We start from the raw sequence: 19,925 nt of genomic DNA, 5'->3' as shown, positions 1-19,925 counted from the left end.
ACCATGCTATAGTCAACTGGTTATTGGTAACCATAGAGCACATTATGGTAAAATCTGAAATGCCAAAAACATACAGGGACTATTCTATTGATCTACAATCATTAAGGTTTTTATGATATAAAATATGACAGCCTGTATTTTTCGAACAATATTTATGTGCACCGCATCAATGTTGACTGTTTTTTCCTGTTTTAGCACACTGTCCATTTACATATGTGCTGGGAGAGGAAGGAACTGCACAGTGTTGGAACAATAGCTCTTCAGAAAACAGATTCAGTAATCACTCTAGCAGGGCTGCTGGGTAGAGAGCCGAAGGATTCAGTTTTCCCTCTGTCCCAGATTTTCAGGTTGCCTTTGTGTTAAGCATGTGATGTAAATGTACATTTCTTCTTCCCACAAGCAACTTTAACTTAGGAATGCTGAAGTGCAATGTGGACTACACTGCTAAATGCTATACATTAAAGGTCTAAATGGAGTGGAGCATCTCTCTCTCTCTCTCTCTCTGGATTCCTGCTGCCTATTTTACTAAGGCTTCTTTAAAGATATCAATCTCACTGGCTGATTATTTTAAACCCACAAAATCACCTCCAGATTTGCGCTTAAATTCCTTAAAACTAAAAAGAACTGCCTTAAAGGGGTTCAGAGCCCATGAAAATTGGCAATTACGTCATGCTTAGTATGTCTACATGTTGGGTTGCCCTCCAGCTTAATGAAAGGAATGGTTTTATCTTAGCAACCTGAGCAATATGAACATAGAATTAAGCCTGTACCGATAATTAACTGCCTAAGATTGGACTTCACAGGTCTCGACCTTGGATGCCTTGAATTCCTCATGTATTCAGTTCCCTCTCCCTTCTGATGTGGGATGTGGGTGAATGTTTAACATGTGACAGGGAGGGTTTATGTTTAATTACAAGAATTCCACTAATCAAAAAGAAAGAAAAAAAAAAGAAAGAAAGAAAGATGTGTTGTTTCAGATTAGTCACTTATACATTGCCCTCTGCTGGTCCTCTCCCTAACCATCATTCACTAAATAAATATTCCAATAATGTCACAGTCATAGTCTATAACATATCAGAAAGTACAATTGATCAATATGTCCTCACAGAGATGGTTCAACTGCAGTGTGAACTTGGATACAAGCATATGGGACATGGAATCTTCATCCCCTCCACCCCTACACCACCACCCCTCACCCTTGGGTCGGAGATTAGTCGTCTGCTTTCACTGTACTCACACAGTGCACTAGTAGCACACTTTTTGGATATGTTATGTTTTTGTTTGTTGGTTGGTTGTGTGTGTGTGTGTGTGTGTGTGTGTGTGCGTTTGTGTTTGTCTGTCTGTCTGTGAGACCTCTTTGAGTATAAATACCAAAACATTGATTGTAATTTAGCACAATATTTATGACATCTTGATTGGATTAACCCTCTACTAAATACAAACGATAAATACTGAAATTCGGTCAGTTCCCCGTCAGTGGGTAAAATCTACAGGGTAAATTTTAATAGACGTTAAGGATTATTACCCATAAAGCAACGTTACGTCTAATGGTAAATATGTAGTAGTTGTAATAGACATTTCTTGGAGCCAAAAGAAACATGAGAGGAAGGAAGATTAACGCAAGCTTTTATGAAATATCCCAACATGTCATTGTCTTTATAGTTACATTGCCTATGTAGACACATTGTTAACAGCTTTCCGAACCTCCCATCTCTCAGCTGGACAAAGTCGTCACACGAACAGAATATAAACAATAATAAAAATGTCTGTGACTTGCAAAACCGTATATTCATGGGGTTTTAACGTAGGTCTGACGTTTCCAGTCGTCATATCGCTTCATGGTACAATTGTACGTCGTAACTGCACTGGGCGAATGGAGAGAAGCATCACACCGCCCCTGTAAGTGAGCGCTTATGATTAGCGGCAATGGAAGCAACGGACACAGAAAACGTTCAGGCAGATGCTGCGTCCACTGTCTTTTACGATGAAGAATTACTCCACAAGGTAATTATGAATTTATACACGGTGTCATTACAAATTGTTGTAATATCACACCGAGATTAGCTCTGGGAGATATAAATGTTTGATGTAATGTTTCAAGATGTGCAAAAGCGTGAAGAGATCTCATAAGGGCATGGACACAAGGTTTACGTCAGTAATACTAACGACCGTACTGATGAGTCTTCCTCTTGAGCCACAAGTGTGTGGTATGTATTGCAGGTAGAGACGTAGCTTAAGGTAAAGGAGCGGTTGCACTTCCGTAAGTAATTAAAGTGACGTCCGACTTTTACGGTATTAGATCAATACAGGCAAGTTAGCTTGCATTCTACGAACATGTAGGCTTCTCATCGGGCAATTTTAATTTTATTGTATTTCGTCACTGGTCCGTAATGCCCTATTTCCTTTAAGATCCTTGAGAAGAAGGACATCTGATCTCATTTGTCATTGTGCACCGTGTGGAATAAGGAACAGAACCTCAACACCAACTGACAAAAACATATGTCTGTGATCAGCATCCAATAACAGGCCTGCAATGATCTGAGGATGAATACTGAATTGATTTGACGTCATAATCGTTACTGTATTCTATATGTTGGAAGAATGAGTGTAATTACAGTTATACTTAAACATGTCAGAACCTGATATTCACATGCAAAACATTGTCTGTCATACATAGGGTGTTACACACATAAAAATAATATTTTATTTCAGCACAGCAGACTTTGTGAAGTGTGAAAGTTTGCCATCAATCTTAGCGTGAACTAATAGGCAAAGGCATTTGGATTTAAAAATCTATGTAATCTAAGTCTACTGAATGTCTTGTGTTCAAACGTGTTTGATTTTTTGCTCTAAGTCAAGCTTGCAAACTTGTATGTCTGAAAACTGTTAACAAGCTTTGACTGTGAAGTAGGAAGCGTGGGTGTGTTAATTGGAATTGAACATTCTGTCAGAGGAACAGTGAAGTCAACACACACACATACACACACACACACGTGCATAAGCACTCACCAGGACATGTGTGGTATGAGATCATAATAGTTTCTATGTGATTTTTATTTAGAGTTGACTCCTTGTTGAGGAAAACACTTAGACCAACGATCTGTATTTTTGTCTTATCTGTGATTTAAAAAATACACAGACATTCCCGTCCACTCATCTTCACCAGAGGTTACAACATCCTGGCTTCAATGCAATGAATTTAAAAGATCCACAAGGTAATTCCATGTCAGTGAAAAGATGAGAAAAGGACTTTTTTCAACTGTGTACAAAATGGCTTCATTAGCACTCTGAAAATCATTGCAGATTACTATTCCTGATAATGAGATTATCAGGGTAATTTCATCAGTGGTGACACCGGATACATTTGTCTTACTCTTATTCTCAAACAATATGCATGAGTACAATTACAATAAACACTACATACAGCATCAATTACTGAAACCATACTAATAACTGACAATGACTAAGGTATTTTCGTTTGCACTCAAGAAACATTTTGTCCCTCAGGTTTTTGTACTTTATATCATTTCACGTGTATGCAAAATAACATGAAAACGTGTATGTAGAGAACTGAAGATATTGCGTACAGATGAGAACTTTGGCCTTTTTCTCTCAGGCTGGTTGCTGGCTAATGTAAGTGTCTGTGTGGCTGTGTTTGAGTGTGTTTGAGTGTTAGTCCATCCGCCTGAGGTCTTGGCAGGGAGGAGGGGCTGCACTCAGTCCTCCGTGTCCAGAGATGTTTGTTTATAGCAAAAGTCGTTACATAACTGGACACGACAGTGGTAAAAATGCTACTTACTCTGCGTGAATATAAGAATTTTGACCTAAAATGTTAATTACTTTTGTTTAACCTTCAGCATTTGTACAATTGGCCCTGGGGAAACTAAACCATGCTCCAATAGATAATTAGTAACAGATTATTTCATTAAATCAATACATGAATGCTCCACTCTGGCTTCAGAGCTTTTCCTTTAGGTTTACCAGTACACATCTTATTCTCTTATGGTTGAGGACCTTGCTAAAATTTTACTATTGTTCTATAAGAGAATCCCATTTTCCCATATGTGTAGAAGAATGCAAAACTACTCTAATTCTCTGGCTGGTTTGAATAGATGTATGTTTATTAATAGCATATCCTGTCTCCTCTCTTCCATAACTTAACTCCAGAGCATCTGTGCTGATTCCACTTAATTACATCTTGTCACGTGTGGGATGTGCCACGTTTGCCTGAGGATTCGCTGTTGTCAAGGAAACCACATCAACACCCCCCCAGCTGTTTTATCTTCATTGACCAAACAGTACCGTACTTTTAAGTTTATGCCTCAGTCATGGAGTCATCTTATCATGCAGGCAAATTATGTGTATTTTGCAAAGTGAGTTAGGGGGAAATCTGAAAAGTAAAACAGCTGTCTAAGTGAGATTTGAACAAATAAACTCATGTCTGGCTGAAAGACCGCATTCCAGGTGTGAGAAACTTGAGTGTTAGCAGTCCTAATGAGTCCTGGCAGCAGAAACTGCTCTTCCCAACAAATGTTCTTCTCTTCCTGTTTAAACCCACTGAGGAATTGTTCTTCCTCTTGTTTCTCTAAAACCATTTTTAGAAAACATGCCTGGTACAAAGATCTAACTCTGCACACAAAAGATTTTCCCAAAAAGCTCCACTGGCCCACACACACACACAAACACACACACACAAACACGCGCACACACACACACACACACACACACACACACACACACACACACACACACATGCTTGTATACACACTTTGAGCATTAGGTCCATGACTCTCTGTTCCCTCTCTCTGTAGACTATCCTTGTGGGGGACAGTGGTGTGGGAAAGACATCTCTGCTGGTACAGTTTGATCAGGGCAAATTCATCCCTGGTTCCTTCTCTGCCACTGTGGGCATCGGCTTCACTGTGAGTCACCTTTCAGTCACTACCTTCACTATTTTCACCCCTCTGGGAAAGTTACCCTGACTACTGTGGTCGCAGAGTCTAGTTAGTAGTACATGTGGGAATGTAGGACATTTTTATCAATCTTTCAAATGGGCCTTGTGAAAATCTAGGTTTAAGCCTGTAAATGTTGTCCAAAAGAAGAAATAAGATTAACATTTTGAGCAAAATCTATATGAATATCAGTGGACTCCTCTGTTTACACAAATGATTGGTGAAGTGAGTTTTCAGTCACTGTCCATGACCTTACAGCTGGCTGGATACAGGTAAATCTTCCAACCAGGAATCTTTCTGTCATAATAAACTGTGATATGGATGGATAGGCTGAGATTCAGCTACGTGAAATGGATACCCTCTTGCAAAATTAAACTGCTGCTTGTACATTAATAGTCACTGACTGACCACTTAGTTTTCAGTTGGAGTGTAATGTATGTGAAGTGGATGTTTCGCATCAGATACCAAACTCAGGCAGAAATGCTTAAGTTGTTGCTTTGGAAACCGATTAGGAGATTCCAAGGACATTGGATGTGGTTCTGAAAAGGCATTGACATAAATGTTAGAGCTGAGCTGTGCTCAGGGCTCAGTGTAAACTAGAGTTTTCTTATATAAGAATCGACATCAAAGGAAACTGAGAGAGGAGGTGAAGCACAGTGTACGACCATCAAAAACCCAGAATACTTTTAGGTTAAATGAACTCCTATTTTGATTATTTTGGTGTTGGATATGTGAGTGAGAAACAAAATAAAGGACAAGCAGCTGTAAACAAAACTCTGAGTGGTATTTATTTGAATAAATCGGTATTTGAGTGAGGAAAGTTGGAGGAGCTGAAAAAAAGATCCCTTACATGCTGGGTCACACCATCTAGGTCTGCCTTTCCTTTGTAGGAACTGTAAACTCATTGTACCTTTTAATCTTTTCTTCTATTCTATGTCAATACTGGCAGAATAAAACAGTGATGGTGGATAATGTGAAGGTCAAATTACAGGTGAGCAGTGAAGCCTAAATCCAACAAATAAACAAATATAGTGCTCTCTCTCTCTCTCTCTCTCTCTCTCTCTCTCTCTCTCTTGCTCTGACTCTCTCTGTCCTTCTCTAATCATACAGTTGTTTTGTAAGTATTTTAAGAACGCTGACCATGACATTGTAGTATGAGTAAAACATGATAATGGTGAGTAATGGGCTGTCATGTCTCTGTTAACCACATTATAGGAGAAAGGAAAGGGGGAAGAGAGTAGTGAGACAGTTTGCTGTTGTAGGTTGTAGTGACTGAAGGAACTGGTGTGTGTTTCTCTCATACTCTCTCAGATCTGGGACACTGCAGGACAAGAGCGCTTTCGTAGTGTCACTCATGCTTATTACAGAGACGCTCAGGGTGAGAATCTCCCTTCTCTGCTCAGTCACCTTTTACCACACAACAGCTGATTGGAACAGATCCCAATGAGATCCTATCTGGATTTATATGAGATATATACCAGTCTGTAGGACACATGTTATAGTAGAAATGTTGGTGTGAATTACAGCTCTCACAGGACCCTTCTCTTTTTACAGCTTTGCTCCTCTTGTATGACATCACCAGTAGATCATCCTTCGACAACATACGGGTAACCAGACAAATAGTTCTGTGTGTGTTTGTGTGTGTGTGTGCGGTGTCCGTGAGAGAGTGGTATCTCAATATTAACAGACCTCACTGTGAAGTATTATGTTACATTGAATGCCCACTTGTTGGCCTTTGATTGGCCTGTTCTCTTGTGTAGGCGTGGCTGACTGAGATCCATGAATATGCACAGAATGATGTGGTCATCCTGTTGCTTGGCAACAAGGTTGGACAACCATCAGTCGAGAGTCTCTTGTTACATCAGTGAAGACAAGATACAGATGTTTACCATCACTCTACACACACACACACACACTCATTATGTTCTGAGTAGAATTATTCAACAAAGCTGTTTAATGCCTCACTGACTGTGGTTTTGTTTTGTTGTTTTTGTTTTGTTGACTGGTTATTTCCTGTGTTGTGTGTTTTCTTTTTTACATTCATGGCCGTAGGCTGATATGTGCAGCAGGAGGGCTGTTAAACAGGACGAGGGAGAAAAACTAGCCAGGGTGAGTAAGGCTTACAGCCATACATGACTCTCTCCAAACCCTACATGTTTCCATGGAAACACACCTCTTATACCATTCATAATGAGGTTTTTTTAAACCTTCACTAAGGAATATGGAGTTACCTTCATGGAGACCAGTGCCAAGACTGGAGTCAACGTTGATGTGGCGTTTCTAACAGTCTCAAGGTGAGTGCACTATTAGGATAGACTATCACATCAACACATCTGTTCATATAATGTGTAAAATCATGACTTTGATTGTCAGTGTTACTGAGGAAGAGAGCTTTTGCTGTGTCTATAGGCTCTTCTGAATTCTCTCTTCCCTCACAGGGAGCTGAAGAACCGAGCAATGCAACAGCACTCAGAACCCAGACTCCTTATTGAACACCCTTCCCACACGCAGACACAGCAGTCCAGCTGCTGTGGTTTCACATAGGACACAAACCACAAGTTGGAAAGAAGGATGGATGGGTGGTTGAATGAATGGACGGATGGACAGATAGGTGGAACTGTAGAAGGGAAGGCTGAAGGAGAGGATGACACAGAAGAGTGACACAGACGGACAGAGAGCTGTTGCAGATTGCATCTGAGCAGGGGAAAAGGCCAGAGCACTCTCTCAAGTTGAAAGACAACTGAAACAGCAGACCACAGGGAAGAAGCGTGTGAAGCATGTTGCACTCTGTGCCTTACATCTTGTGCCTCAGTATGACATATTATTCTCACTTCACACACACTTTGTGTGAGTGTGTGATAAAACTCCTTGTGAATAGTACAGGAACACAGCTTTCATTTGGAATATAGAAGTAGAGGGGGAAATCTGCATACAGAGACTATAGCTCAGGAAAAAGCTGAGGTGTGTGTGTGTGTGTGTGTGTGTGTGTGTGTGCACGTGCGCCTATGTGTGTCTGTATGCTTGTGTGCGTTTGTGTTCACATGTCGGAGTGCAAAATTTGTACTCTCCATTGTCTGAGCACAAGTGCTTTCACTATGTGCTTTCAGTGTCGTCCAGTGTCTGGCCACTAGGTGGCAGACTTAATTCTCTATCACATACACCACAAGGTGTCTTATCTCAAGTTTCTAATACAAATATATAAAAGCTTATGCAGATTATCCCTGTTTTATGTCAACACAGCACACAAGCCCAGCTTTAATCAGAATATGTTGTGTGCAGTGTTTGGTGTGCTGCCCTCTCAGATTAGTAATTTTTAGTAATTCTTATATTTATACGTATTCTATTTAGATTTATTGGTTTATGTACATTCTCCAAAGTGAAAAGATCAAAAGATGTGTCATGTTGCAGGAAGGAAATATATTGCATGGGGAGCATGTGTTCATATGTTGTGTTCATATATGTGTCTCAGGGCCATTATGGTTGCATGCTGCTTGTGCTTTGTGATCAGGATATATATGTACTAGGGCTGCAATAATTAATCGAATTAAAAATCGAAATCGTGATATGTCCGCGTGCGATTGCTAAACTGCAAAAGGCTGCGACTGAATAAAATATATTTATAATATAATCAGTGAACCTGCACTCGGCGTAGGCCACCTTGCTTTGCGTGAGGTTTTTTCCTCGTTCAGTAGTTTTCTGGACACCCCGACGGGCATTACTTCATGACAACTTAGAGCCTTATGGTTAATTTAAGAATGGAATAAAAAGAGACAGACGAAAGCCGACCTGAACTAAAACAAACAATTGGTGACTTTACATGCGTGACGTTTTGTGAGAAATCCTTTTCTGACAGATTATAAACAATTTGTACCGTTTTATCGTTGAGTAATTGAGTTATTTTAACGTTTTTTCTGAGCTGACATAATTATTTCAAAACATCCTTTAACAGTGTGGTTCTATGCCTTTATCTGATTTTAGTCTTGACAACTAAGCAAAAAATATGAGATGCTAACTTAGATGTTTATCATATCGCAATTCAAATCGCAATCGCAAAATGTTTCCATCTAACCGCGATATGTGATTTTTGACAAATCGTGCAGCCCTGATTTTGTACCTTTCTTTATAATATATTCATTATATTCATAATTGTAATATATCCATTTGAGATTAAAGTATTACAGTTCTCTTGGCAGGTTGGACAAGTATCAGAACAAATAGAACTGATACTGATTACATGTTATAAAGTGTGAGAGTGTGTGTGTGTGTGTGAATGAGAGGGTGGAGACAGAGTAGAGAGGCAGAGAGAGAGTTTGCTCATTACTGAATGTGTGAGAAAATAAGTATGTTTCAAAAATGTTGGGTTTTTGGGTGAGGTTTCTAGTTTTGTTTTGTTTTGTTGTACATGCTGTTGTTACAGTCAAGCCAAGTCGCCCAAATGCACTGTTTACCAGGTTAACCATTCTTATGGACTGCTCCATTCATAGGCTGTTGTTGTTTATGCAGATTTGAGAAGATTCAAAGGTTGTAAAGTTATAAAGGTACATTCTTGGAAATTCGTTGTAGTGTGTTTCGTGTCTGTCATGACAGAAATGTTGCTTCATTCATTAATATTAACTACTCATCTGTCCTTGAACATCAGTAAATCAGGAAATCGTTTTCTCTTCCTCAGGCATCAACTAACCTCTGAACTACTCAGAAAAAAAAAATCGTATTTAAATCTGAAATTGGGCGGCACGGTGGCCCATGGGTAGCGCTGTTCCCCGGCCTGGTTCGATTCCCAACCGGGTGGCCAGGGTCCTTTCTGTGTGGGGTTTGCATGAACTCCCCATGTCTGCATGGGTTTCCTCCTGGAACTCCAGTTTCCTCCCACCGTTCAAAGATATGTAAGTCAGGCAAATAGGAGATACTAAATTGCACCTAGGTGTGAATGTGTGCATGAAAATGTTTGTCTGTGTGTCTGCCCTGCGATGGACTGGCAACCTGTCCAGGGTGTTTCCCCGCGTTTCGCCCAGTGAGATAGGCGTTGGGATAGGTTCCAGCACCCCCCATGACCCTAATTAGGATAAGCAGCTTAGAAAATGAATGAATGAATCTGAAATTCTATTTGACTTTACAAATGTTGACTTTGATAAACTAATGACAAAATAAAACCTAATTGATTCATGTGTTATCTCAAAGCTGTCATTTAGTCATTTGTTTTTGTCTGAATGGGTCCAACTGTTGGCAAAGTGAAACTCCTACAGCTGAAAACAGTTGGAATGAAAATTGTTTAGAGATGTCTCGTAAACTCTGAGAATTTGGGAAGCAAAATTACAAGTATATACTCTACGACCACAAGGTGGTGCCATTGTCATACTTGGTGTTCAGTCAAAAAAAAAAAAAAAGAGAGAGAGAGTGAGAAGGAGAATGAAAATGAATTAGAAAGAGATAAAACCACAGAGGAGGGATTGTGGGATTGGTGCATCAATGGAATTTCACATGGCTAAAGGGAAGTGATTTTTGGGGTGTTTTATTTGCTCGGTTATTGGAGGTTTAAAGAGTAAAGGTCTACTTAACCAACATAATTTGCACAGGTTTACATTACCTGCCGGTTTCCATAAGTCAAAACTGCAATGATCCCAAACCCATGAATATCATCTGCATCTGCAGCCTTTGTTTTCTCTTTCCCTCACTTATCCAGCTGTTAGTGACTGAATGATCCAGACCTTTGCAATGGTGCAAGTTTCTTTAACATCTGTCCTGCATTACACATGTAAATTTACTTTACTTTCATCAAGACTTCATATTAATCTTAAATTTTGGACTATGGTATTCATAAATCCATATTAACATGAGGCCTAACTGTAATTTATATCCATATTCCTTCATTTTCCGCACATTAAGTCAAGTATCACGGTAAGTGTGAGTATTCTGAGGTATGGGGCTGAATGTAGAGTAAACTATTTGATCATTATAGACTGCTATTTTTTCATTTATGTATGTGAATATGCTATCGGGTATTCTAAACATTTGATCTAATCTCTGGAGACGTGGAAAAAACGTATACTCCTCAAAAACAATAGGCAGGCTATATATTATTTCAGTGGGTCCAATTATTAGATTTCACAGGTGTCATCTGGCAGCGACCGCATTGTAATCTAGGTCAAAAATTTCCCCAGCCCCTTAATTTCTTTTCTTGTAATGCTGGTGAGTCGCTTGATCTGCTTGCTACAGAAGCGCCAACAGATCTTCATTCGGCTCTCTGGCCAAAGTTTTAACAATGGGCTTCCTCATTGCTATGACAAAAACAAGAAGCGGGTCATGATTGCTCACATCTGTAACGGATATGAGTCTGAAGTACAGGAACAGCAGGCGGGTGGATGGCATTGTAAACCCGAGCTATTCTGCTGACTTTTCCCTCAGAGGTAATTTATCAGGCGGATACAGTGTCTGCGGTGATGTTGCATCGGAGCAAAAAATACCTAGATAATGAAGCACTGCTGGAACCGTGTCCAGTCCATCAGGGACCGTCGCTGTGTACTTGAACCGGTCAACGTGTGCCATTCTCTACTCAATGTGCGCTTCCTGCCTGTCTTTAACTGTTTCCTGTGTCTTTGGGCACCGCCACCTTCAACTTCATCACCGTCCGTCGCCGCACGGCAATGTGTCACTGAACATTAAGAAAGCCCCATTGTGTCCTCGTGACACGGCACCCTCTCCGGTCCTCCTTTTTTGAACGATAGCGCGTTATAGAATGTTCTGCTCTCCAAGGTCGTGTGTCAACTTCAAAAGGCAGACAAATAACTGTTTGTCAAATTAGGCTTGTCTCTGTCTCTCCTTTGTCACTATTGACAAGTGAATAACGTGGATGTCACTGTCGACTGACGGCACATCAACGAGAGATTCAAAGAATGAAGAGACGGACTGTTTGGTCGCGAGCACGAGTCGGAGCCGGTCAGAGACATGAGACCGAATTGTGCGGTTGCAATGTGTTTATTCTGGATTTTATTGTGTTCTTTGTAAATCCCAAGATTAGATTAGTAAATTGTAGCAAGGTTTGCTTTGACCTTCCAAGAAGTTCTGAGTTTACTTACCCAGATCAAGAGTTTACCTTTGAAGCTATGTTGACTTCAAGAAAAAAAAAATCTAATCAGTTTGGAAAAGTGGCCTCATTTGTTTGCTCAGTGCGCCGATCTTTGTCTGTCTGTAGGGATCCCGACATTGCCTACAGAGGGTGCTGTAACCATCCAAGTGGACTTGCAGTCATAAGCATGCTTAACGATGATTGCCTACTTGAAACTAGACTCCTATATTTTGATCAGCGAGTGAAATAAGGAAACTACTGGGGCTTCTCAAATGAATCTCTCTCACTGTGTGTGTGTGTGTGTGTGTGTGTGTGTGTGTGTGTGTGTGTGGTGGGGGGGGGGGGGGGGGTTGTTGCATAGATCCGTTTTTCAGCAGCTTTATTAAGACAGACTTGGTGGTGTTTTAGAGTTGAGCATTCATCTCTGCAGTCATCTATGTCTAATGGGCAGATTGTAGAGAGGCCACTTAAGAGACCTTGGCATTCCTTTAACCTCCTCTTCAGTGCACCCCACACACACATGCACACACACACACAACAAGAAGAATCTCAAAATCTTAATGTGACCCCTTTCAGAGCACAAACAGCATGATGGAGTGCACTTTTAAAGAGAGGTTGCTTTCTCATTGATGTGTGACATTACTGTGTTAATCTGATAAGGAATTTAATTCGAACAGGGGACCATGAGACATGCTCAAGTGATCACAACTGCAGCTCCTCCAGCCAACACTGCAGTGTTTATCAAAGAGATTGACTTACACTGTTAAAAATATTGGCAGTACTCCTATAAACACATAATTAACAATGCAGATATGTTTGCTTGTTAGGCAGCGCTGAATCTTGTTGTCAGTCATTATGCGTCTAGATATTCAATCCAGTTTAGTTCAGCTTAGTTCATATTCAACTCAGTTCAGTTCAGTTCTTTTCAAGTCGAGTCAAGTCCTTCCAATTCGTTTGTTATGGAGATTTTCCCTGCAGATGAGATGCCAGCAGATGAGAGTTTTCTGTGAGGTAAGTTGTGTGAGATGGCCTCTGTGGGCTGTCACTGCTGTGAAAAGACCATGCCGTGTTCATTTAGAAAGCAGAAGTGAAACCCCCCCCCTCTCTCTCTCTGTCTCTGTCTCTCTCTCTCTCTCTCTCTTTTTTTTTCTTATTAAAGCAGTGCTCTCAATGAGCCCAACAGACAAATCTGTCTGCTCTGATAGAGCTTGTTTTCAGACAGTCAAACATATGCAAGAGCTGATAGAGCATCCTGAGGGGCTCAGAGAACCAAATTCCCCCTCCTCAACCCCCCAGTACCCCCTCCCCTCCTCTCTCCGCCTCTCTCTTTTTCTCTCCTTCGCTAATGCAATCTGATCATGTGATGAAGGCCTAAACAAACTCCGACTGAAAGGAAGTGATAAACAGCGTTTCCTGCAGCGCTGCCTAAGATAACACTTTCCATGGAGTGCAGGGTGACTCAAGCTTCTTCAAATGAAACAGGGCTTTTGGCCACAACAATAGCGTCTGCTGAACTCTCCCCGCTCGGACAAAAGGCCAGTGGAGTAAAAAAAAAAAAAAAAAAAAATTACTGCTGAGGTGAAATCCAGGTTCCTGAGTGTTTATAAAAACAGAGTGGAATGTTCTAGCTTGGCCCTGCTCTTCACTGACCATGTTCAACAGTACTTGCATAATATCATTAACGGTATGAGTTGCATATATTTTTTTTTTTTACAATGCCACTTCCCTATCTCTCTGAATAAGAGAAGTCTTGCAAAATATTGGGTTTTGGGGTTTGCTATTGCTTGTTATTGACGTAGTATTGCCCATTATTATGAGTGCGTGCCATGTACTCTCTGCTGACCCAGGCTCAGTTTTATCATCCCCAGACCTGAGCGCATACATCTGAAGTTATGTCCCTCCAGTGATCCCAGATCAGCTCCTCATGTTTCTCAAAATCTTCGCCATTGTGTTTCTCACTTACTGTCTGCTCATTACATCCACAGAGAGCGATCTCTCCTATATGAAAGGGATTTATGGCGCAATTTAAAAACAACAAAGTATATCAGAAAAGAAAATGAAGAAACCTCAATTTTCGTAAGACACAACACATTTGATGTCACTTTCGCACCCTAAGCGCACACATCTAACGCGGTCTACTGGTGTGGTCTGTAGGTGGGGAAGAGTGTGTTCCCACACAAGTCCACACACGTTGAAAGGGCCAATGTGTCACCTTAGATATTTTGGGGCCTCTGATGACATCGGCCCTTATATAAACTGTGTATTTAGGGTGACCTGTAACTGGTGTGGAGTAGCTGTAGTAGGGTAGTGTTTAGGGGACATTTGCTTGTTACATTACCTCTGTTGGACAGGTTGTGTTTTGTCTGAAGTAGAGGGTAGAGGGAGCAGAATAACGGGCATTTAGCAGACAGTGGCGAAGCGGCGGTGCGTTCACCATTCAGTGTGAAGTGTCAAGTGCTTTTGATGGTGGATCTGAAACGAGAAATTGTTTATTTGTTGTCCAAACAGAAACAGGGGCTCAATCAAACCAAACTCTCTCTAAGGTTTGTCCTCAATGAAAAGCCAAGGACTGGTACTGAGGAAACCAGAACTCTCCCTTCATGGTAAAGCACATGTGCTGGAATTAGCTTTTGAAAAGATTAACGGGATATTTTCCATTGTTCTTCTCATGCATGCCTTTGTATATTCTACACCACAACTAAATACACGGGAAGAAAATAGGCTATATGCAAGATGCTCACTTCTCATATTCTTGTTAAAATTGCATAATAGGATGCTTCTACAGCTTGTTTGCCACTAGTTTTGAGGATTTTACAGACATTGTTGTGACAGCTAGCAAAAGTAACATCCAGAACAGTCTTTTTTTTTTTTTTAAGGAATGTCCCTAAAATATGAATTGACACTGCACCTATTCTTGTTATCCTGTTTTACGTCGGACTCCCACAGATGCTGTCTACTGTAGTCCTGAGTTTTTGACCTTTCCAACGCCTTAGTGTAGACTTTACTGCCATGCGTAAGTAGGGAAAATACATTTCATCAGACATGCCTCATCTTTATCAACTGCACATCTCAACACAGAGTGAGCAAGTGTGAATCATCCCCTTGTCTTTTCAGTGGGCAGAAATAAGATCCTGCACTTTTGAAACCTGAAATTACACTAATTAATAAGGACTTGGTTTACACCATGCTGGGAGCAATGGTAATTTTCATTGGACGTGAAGACAAGTGGAAATGGATTCCCTGTCTTGACTGAGGGAAATGGTTGTTGGTCAATAGATGAGACTGCTGATTGGACCTGAGTTCTCACACTGCAGAAGCAGAACCCTCTGAAGCAGAGTGAGGAAGCTAAGGCAGACACTATTGTGCAATGGGAGTGAGTCTGAAGCACAGTGTGAGCTGCTACTGCTGCAGAGAAAGGATGATAGCTTTGATAACACCTCCTACTCACACTGGCCTCTTCTTACATGTTTTATTGCAACTCTGTTAGATTTTAAGATTTGACACCCTTACAAGTGTATTTCAAATGGACACATGCATAAATTTCACACACACACTTGTGCACACACATATTCACATCCGCACGCGCGCGCACACAGACACACACACTCACACACACACACTCACACACTCACACACACACACACACACACACTGACATTTTCTCTCTCACACATTTATAACATATAAAACTTGAGATCAGAATCAGTGCTAGTTAGCTAATGAGCTGTCCTGCTTAATTCTCACACTCAGGTTCCTGTCTCTTCTTGTTCTCTCTCTTACTCAAAACGTGAAGGCAGACAGACCTCTCCACCATAACACAGGCCTCTATAGAGCCTGTCCACACTGAACATCTTTATAACCCCACGGTGCATGCGGACACTGTACCCCACGTGTAAAAGAGCGGCAAAAAGAGAGGGAAGTGTTTAAAACGTCTGTCCTCCGCCGCTCTGATTCCATTGAGACAAATCTTACAGCGCGGCGACTGCCCGCATTCCTTAGCCTTCAATTAAGGGAGTTTCCTCACATTTTCATCTTTGTTTTCACAGCCTGCAGTGGGCCAAAGGGGAAGCAAAACAAATTAGACACCATTGTTCAGGACCCCAAGCTCTCTCAATAACATTATTTGTGGAAACATACATGTAAGAATAACTTCCTGAGTGGCGCAGATTAATTGTGCGAGGCAGAGGAAACCAAGCGCCCGCTCACAGTGCTTAAAGGGCCTTGAAGTCCTGCTCTCGCTTTCTCTCTCTCTCTCTCTCTCCTTTTTTTCTCTCTCTCTCTTTTCTTTAACTCCCCCCTTCCTCTCTCTCTCTCTCTCTTTCCTAAGAGCGCTCTTCCCTTTCTCTTCCTCTCATCTGCTCATCATTGCGATGCTGGCATGTCCTGGCCGTGCTGAGAGAAGCAGGAAAAGTGATGGTGGCTGAGGAGCCTGGAGCCTCCTATGCTCTGACAGTGCAGAAAGGCGTAAAAAAAACAGGATGTGAGCTCTTCTCCAGACTGTCACACCGACACTTTTTTTTTTCATGGCACGACTTCAGGCCAAATAAATAAATAAATAAATAAATAAATAAATAACTTCAGTCTAATTCTGAGAAAAATCACTGTAAGGAGGAAATTGGCTTTTTTTTTTAAGTCTCCTTGACCTGTTCAGGTGACTAAACAAACGTGGTCTCCTCTCAGTCTGGTCAACTAGACCTGCAGATTATTCTACACTCACCTACAGTGAGAAAAGAAACCAGACAAGCAGCGACACAACTTCCCTCTTGATTACGATTAACATTCATGAAATAGGCACAAATTTTTGAAGGTGGACAACAAGCAGTGAGCAGTTTGGCATATGAAGTGAAACTCTGTCTCAACTCATTAGGGAAATGTGCATGTATTCTTAGCTATCTTGAGTTGTCAGCTATCTCTTGATATTATGTCATTTCACATATGCCATGTTAGTTTAATAACTTTTAATCTCTCTCCATCAACCATACACCAAAAAAAAGAGCCTTAAGATATCTAACAGAGGAAAAGAGAAATATGTCTGTGGGGTGCTGGCCATCGCATTGTATATAAGTTCACTTCTCATCAGTTTTGAGGATTTAAAAACAAATTCTTGTCACAGTTTACAATGTAACATCCAACGCAGTCATTTTTAAAACACTGACCCTGAAATATGAATTGAAACTGAGCCCAAGTGAGATATCTGACTTTGAGTCTGACACTTTCGGGCACTGTCTGTTATAGTCTTGAGTTTTCTGGACTTCTGAGCACCATAACGTGGGCTGTGGGATGGACATCAGCTATTTCTAGACATTGTTTCATTTCACACATGCCTTTCTCATTCAGTAGCTTTTGATCTCCCTCTGTTAACCATTGATTGCACCAATAAGAGTCTTAGCACATCTGATAGGGGAATAGAAAACACTGTGTAGTGTTTCAGTTGTTCTGCTGTTGTACAGGGTTCTTTTTTATACACCAAAATAGACACTTTTTTAGTTTTAGAATACTGAAGCCTACATTTGCCCAAGTGTGTGTGTGTGTGTGTGTGTGAAATTGCATTTGTATTGAAGCACGCTAGTGTGTATGTGTGCATGTGTGTGTGTGTATGTGTGTGTGTGTGTGTGTGTGTGTGTGTGTGTGTGTGTGTGTGCATGTGTGCGTGTGTGTGCATGTGCGTGTGTGTGTGTATATGAGCAGTGGCTCCATCCTCAGCCCCTCTCCTGACAAGTGCTGTCTTATTTGTTTAACCTGCAGGTCAGTGCTTTAGTTTTCAGGTAAATGGGCCACCACTTCAACTCCACTTCACTCTTTCTTTCTCTCTCTATCGTACTGTCTGTCTCTCTCTCTCTCTCTCCCTTTCTGTCTAACATCCATTTTCCTGTTTCTTTTCACCATATCACCCTCCAAAAAAACAAACAAAAAAAACCCTCAGTTGCCAGTGTGTAGTCCTGTTGGCTGGAGTTTTCAGCACATCATAAACAGAGTGGAGCCCTGCAGGAGCCTGGTCTGATATTGATTCCTCCATCTATGCACAGGGTGAAAAGCAAACACACTCTCTGCTTCAATAGCCACACAAAGACCTGGTTTTAAAGCTTTTTTTTTGCGGACAAGTTAGTTTTACAATCGCTTTGTTGACATAAGCAGTTCAAATCAGTAGCTTTGCCATAACAACAGTGCGATCCATCATAAAACTCCTACCAGTCGATACTCTTTCAAATGCCACACTGGAGCTGCTGTCCCCGGTGTGCAGATAAGACAAGTCTATTACTATTACTATGATTATATGTATCACCATTTCTGGCTAATGTCTGTCTTCTGTATACACACTGGCCTTAAGAGATAAGATTTCAATCAGCGAGGTTTTGATCCAGCTTGTTAAATTCCATTGCTGTGTACGGTATGGTTTCCAGTGCTTTACAATGCAGTCTTTGTCTAAAGGAAGACAAATGATGGGAATTTGAAGGGAGATTAATGGTTTCCACTGGACTTCAGGTCTGGGTTGGGTTCTGGCCACCAAGTTTTTGAAAGTATGACAGATTTAGCTTTGTCTGACTTCCTGTTCCCATTTGGTTTGTAACAACTGCTCTGCTTATCGTGCATTAGAAAGCCAAAGTCTCCCTGTTTCTCTTCTTTCTTTCTTTTTTTCTCCCCCCTTTTCTTTTTTACAGGACCTGATGAGTTCTGTGAGATCCTGCATCACTTCCTGTGTTTTGTTCAAGTTCTCTCTTGGGAATCAGGGTTGATGTGCAATGCCCTGTGCAGCTGATGTGAGATCAGTAGTATGCTGTTACTAGAGATGGTGCAGATTGGATCAAGCACAGAAACAGCTGACCTCAGATCCGCTCTTTTAAAACACAAAACAATACGTTAAGTCACGACCATAACTGTTTGATGAAACCATCTCTTATTAAAGTACCTACATAAATAAACCTGACACTGAAAAAAAAAACACTCCACTTCATAACACATGTCTCTGTCCGATAATAACTTTGTACATGCAATATACTCTTGTAATACATGAATGTCAACACATTTCTCATTTCACTCATTTCACAATCACTCGTTTTATGTGTGCACTCTTATCTTACACTTAGGTATAAAAGATAATGGGCTATTTACGTTTCAAAAAAGTATTAGTGCAACGTGTCGCAGAGCAGTAGTCACAAAGTATTATTACAGTTATTTTAACTAAACATGAATAAGAGACAGCTAAATATTAAACAGACTAAATTATACTTTTTCTACTGCTCATTGCTATTCGTCATGTTCACTATCTCAGTTCAGAAGGTAGAATTACAGCAAGCCATTAATAAAAAAAATCTGATTCGTCCCTCCTCAATAAGGTTTTTTTTTTTTTTTAGGGTAGTCATTAGTAAAAAAGAAAAGAAAAGAATCTGTCTGTGTGTTTATGGTGGTGAACCACAGCAGGGTACCAATGGGCCACACATTAAGTTCTGCTATATTAGTACAATTCAGCAGTGATTAATCAGGAAATGGCCACAGTGACTTGAGTTAATGTGTGGATATAATTGAGCGACTGTGGAATGCAGTTGTCAGGGCTGTTGACCTTGGATAAACGGACGCCATTATCTATCTTGCCGGTGGGGGGCGAGGGGGGGGGGTTAATTTAATGTGAGCAGTGTTTGCGTTGATACTGTATCTCTGCACTGTTCTCTGAATGTCCTGTCATGGAGAAGAGGAACACTGATGAGCCAACCATAGGGTTGAATTATTCTGTGTGTGTGTGTGTGTGTGTGTGTGTGTGTGTGTGTGTGTGTGTGTATGTGTGTGTGTGTGTGTACTGCCTCCATTACCTGTACTAGAGGGCAGCTATAAATCTGCTGTGGGTACTCACACAGTGTCCACACAGTCTCTTTCCCCCTCTCACAAAACAGCACACTGTTAAATTAGCCATGAAA

General features: G+C 40.9%; 1 protein-coding gene across 1 annotated transcript; it reads left to right on the top strand.

Moving 5' to 3' along the window:
* The first annotated feature begins 1,926 nt into the window (after window positions 1–1,926).
* LOC115812412 (ras-related protein Rab-37) lies at window positions 1,927–7,496 on the top strand. The gene is made up of 9 exons (XM_030774890.1): window positions 1,927–2,004; window positions 4,812–4,922; window positions 5,902–5,943; window positions 6,264–6,330; window positions 6,507–6,559; window positions 6,713–6,778; window positions 7,005–7,061; window positions 7,170–7,246; window positions 7,391–7,496. Exons 1-9 carry the CDS (start codon window positions 1,927–1,929, stop codon window positions 7,494–7,496), a joined length of 657 nt encoding a protein of 218 aa, XP_030630750.1.
* The last annotated feature ends 12,429 nt before the right edge of the window (window positions 7,497–19,925 follow it).

The sequence above is a fragment of the Chanos chanos genome, chromosome 5, assembly GCF_902362185.1.
Source record: "Chanos chanos chromosome 5, fChaCha1.1, whole genome shotgun sequence".
NCBI classification, from domain to species: Eukaryota; Metazoa; Chordata; class Actinopteri; order Gonorynchiformes; family Chanidae; genus Chanos; species Chanos chanos.
Note: the sequence above shows the minus strand (reverse complement) of the source record. Positions and strands in the feature narration are given on the sequence as shown.

Coding starts and splice junctions, on each gene's coding strand:
- LOC115812412 (XM_030774890.1), top strand. CDS start 1,927: ATGGAAGCAACGGACACAGAAAACGTTCAGGCAGATGCTGCGTCCACT. Junction 4,923..5,901: donor CTGTGGGCATCGGCTTCACT/GTGAGTCACCTT, acceptor CAATACTGGCAG/AATAAAACAGTGATGGTGGA. Junction 5,944..6,263: donor ATGTGAAGGTCAAATTACAG/GTGAGCAGTGAA, acceptor ATACTCTCTCAG/ATCTGGGACACTGCAGGACA.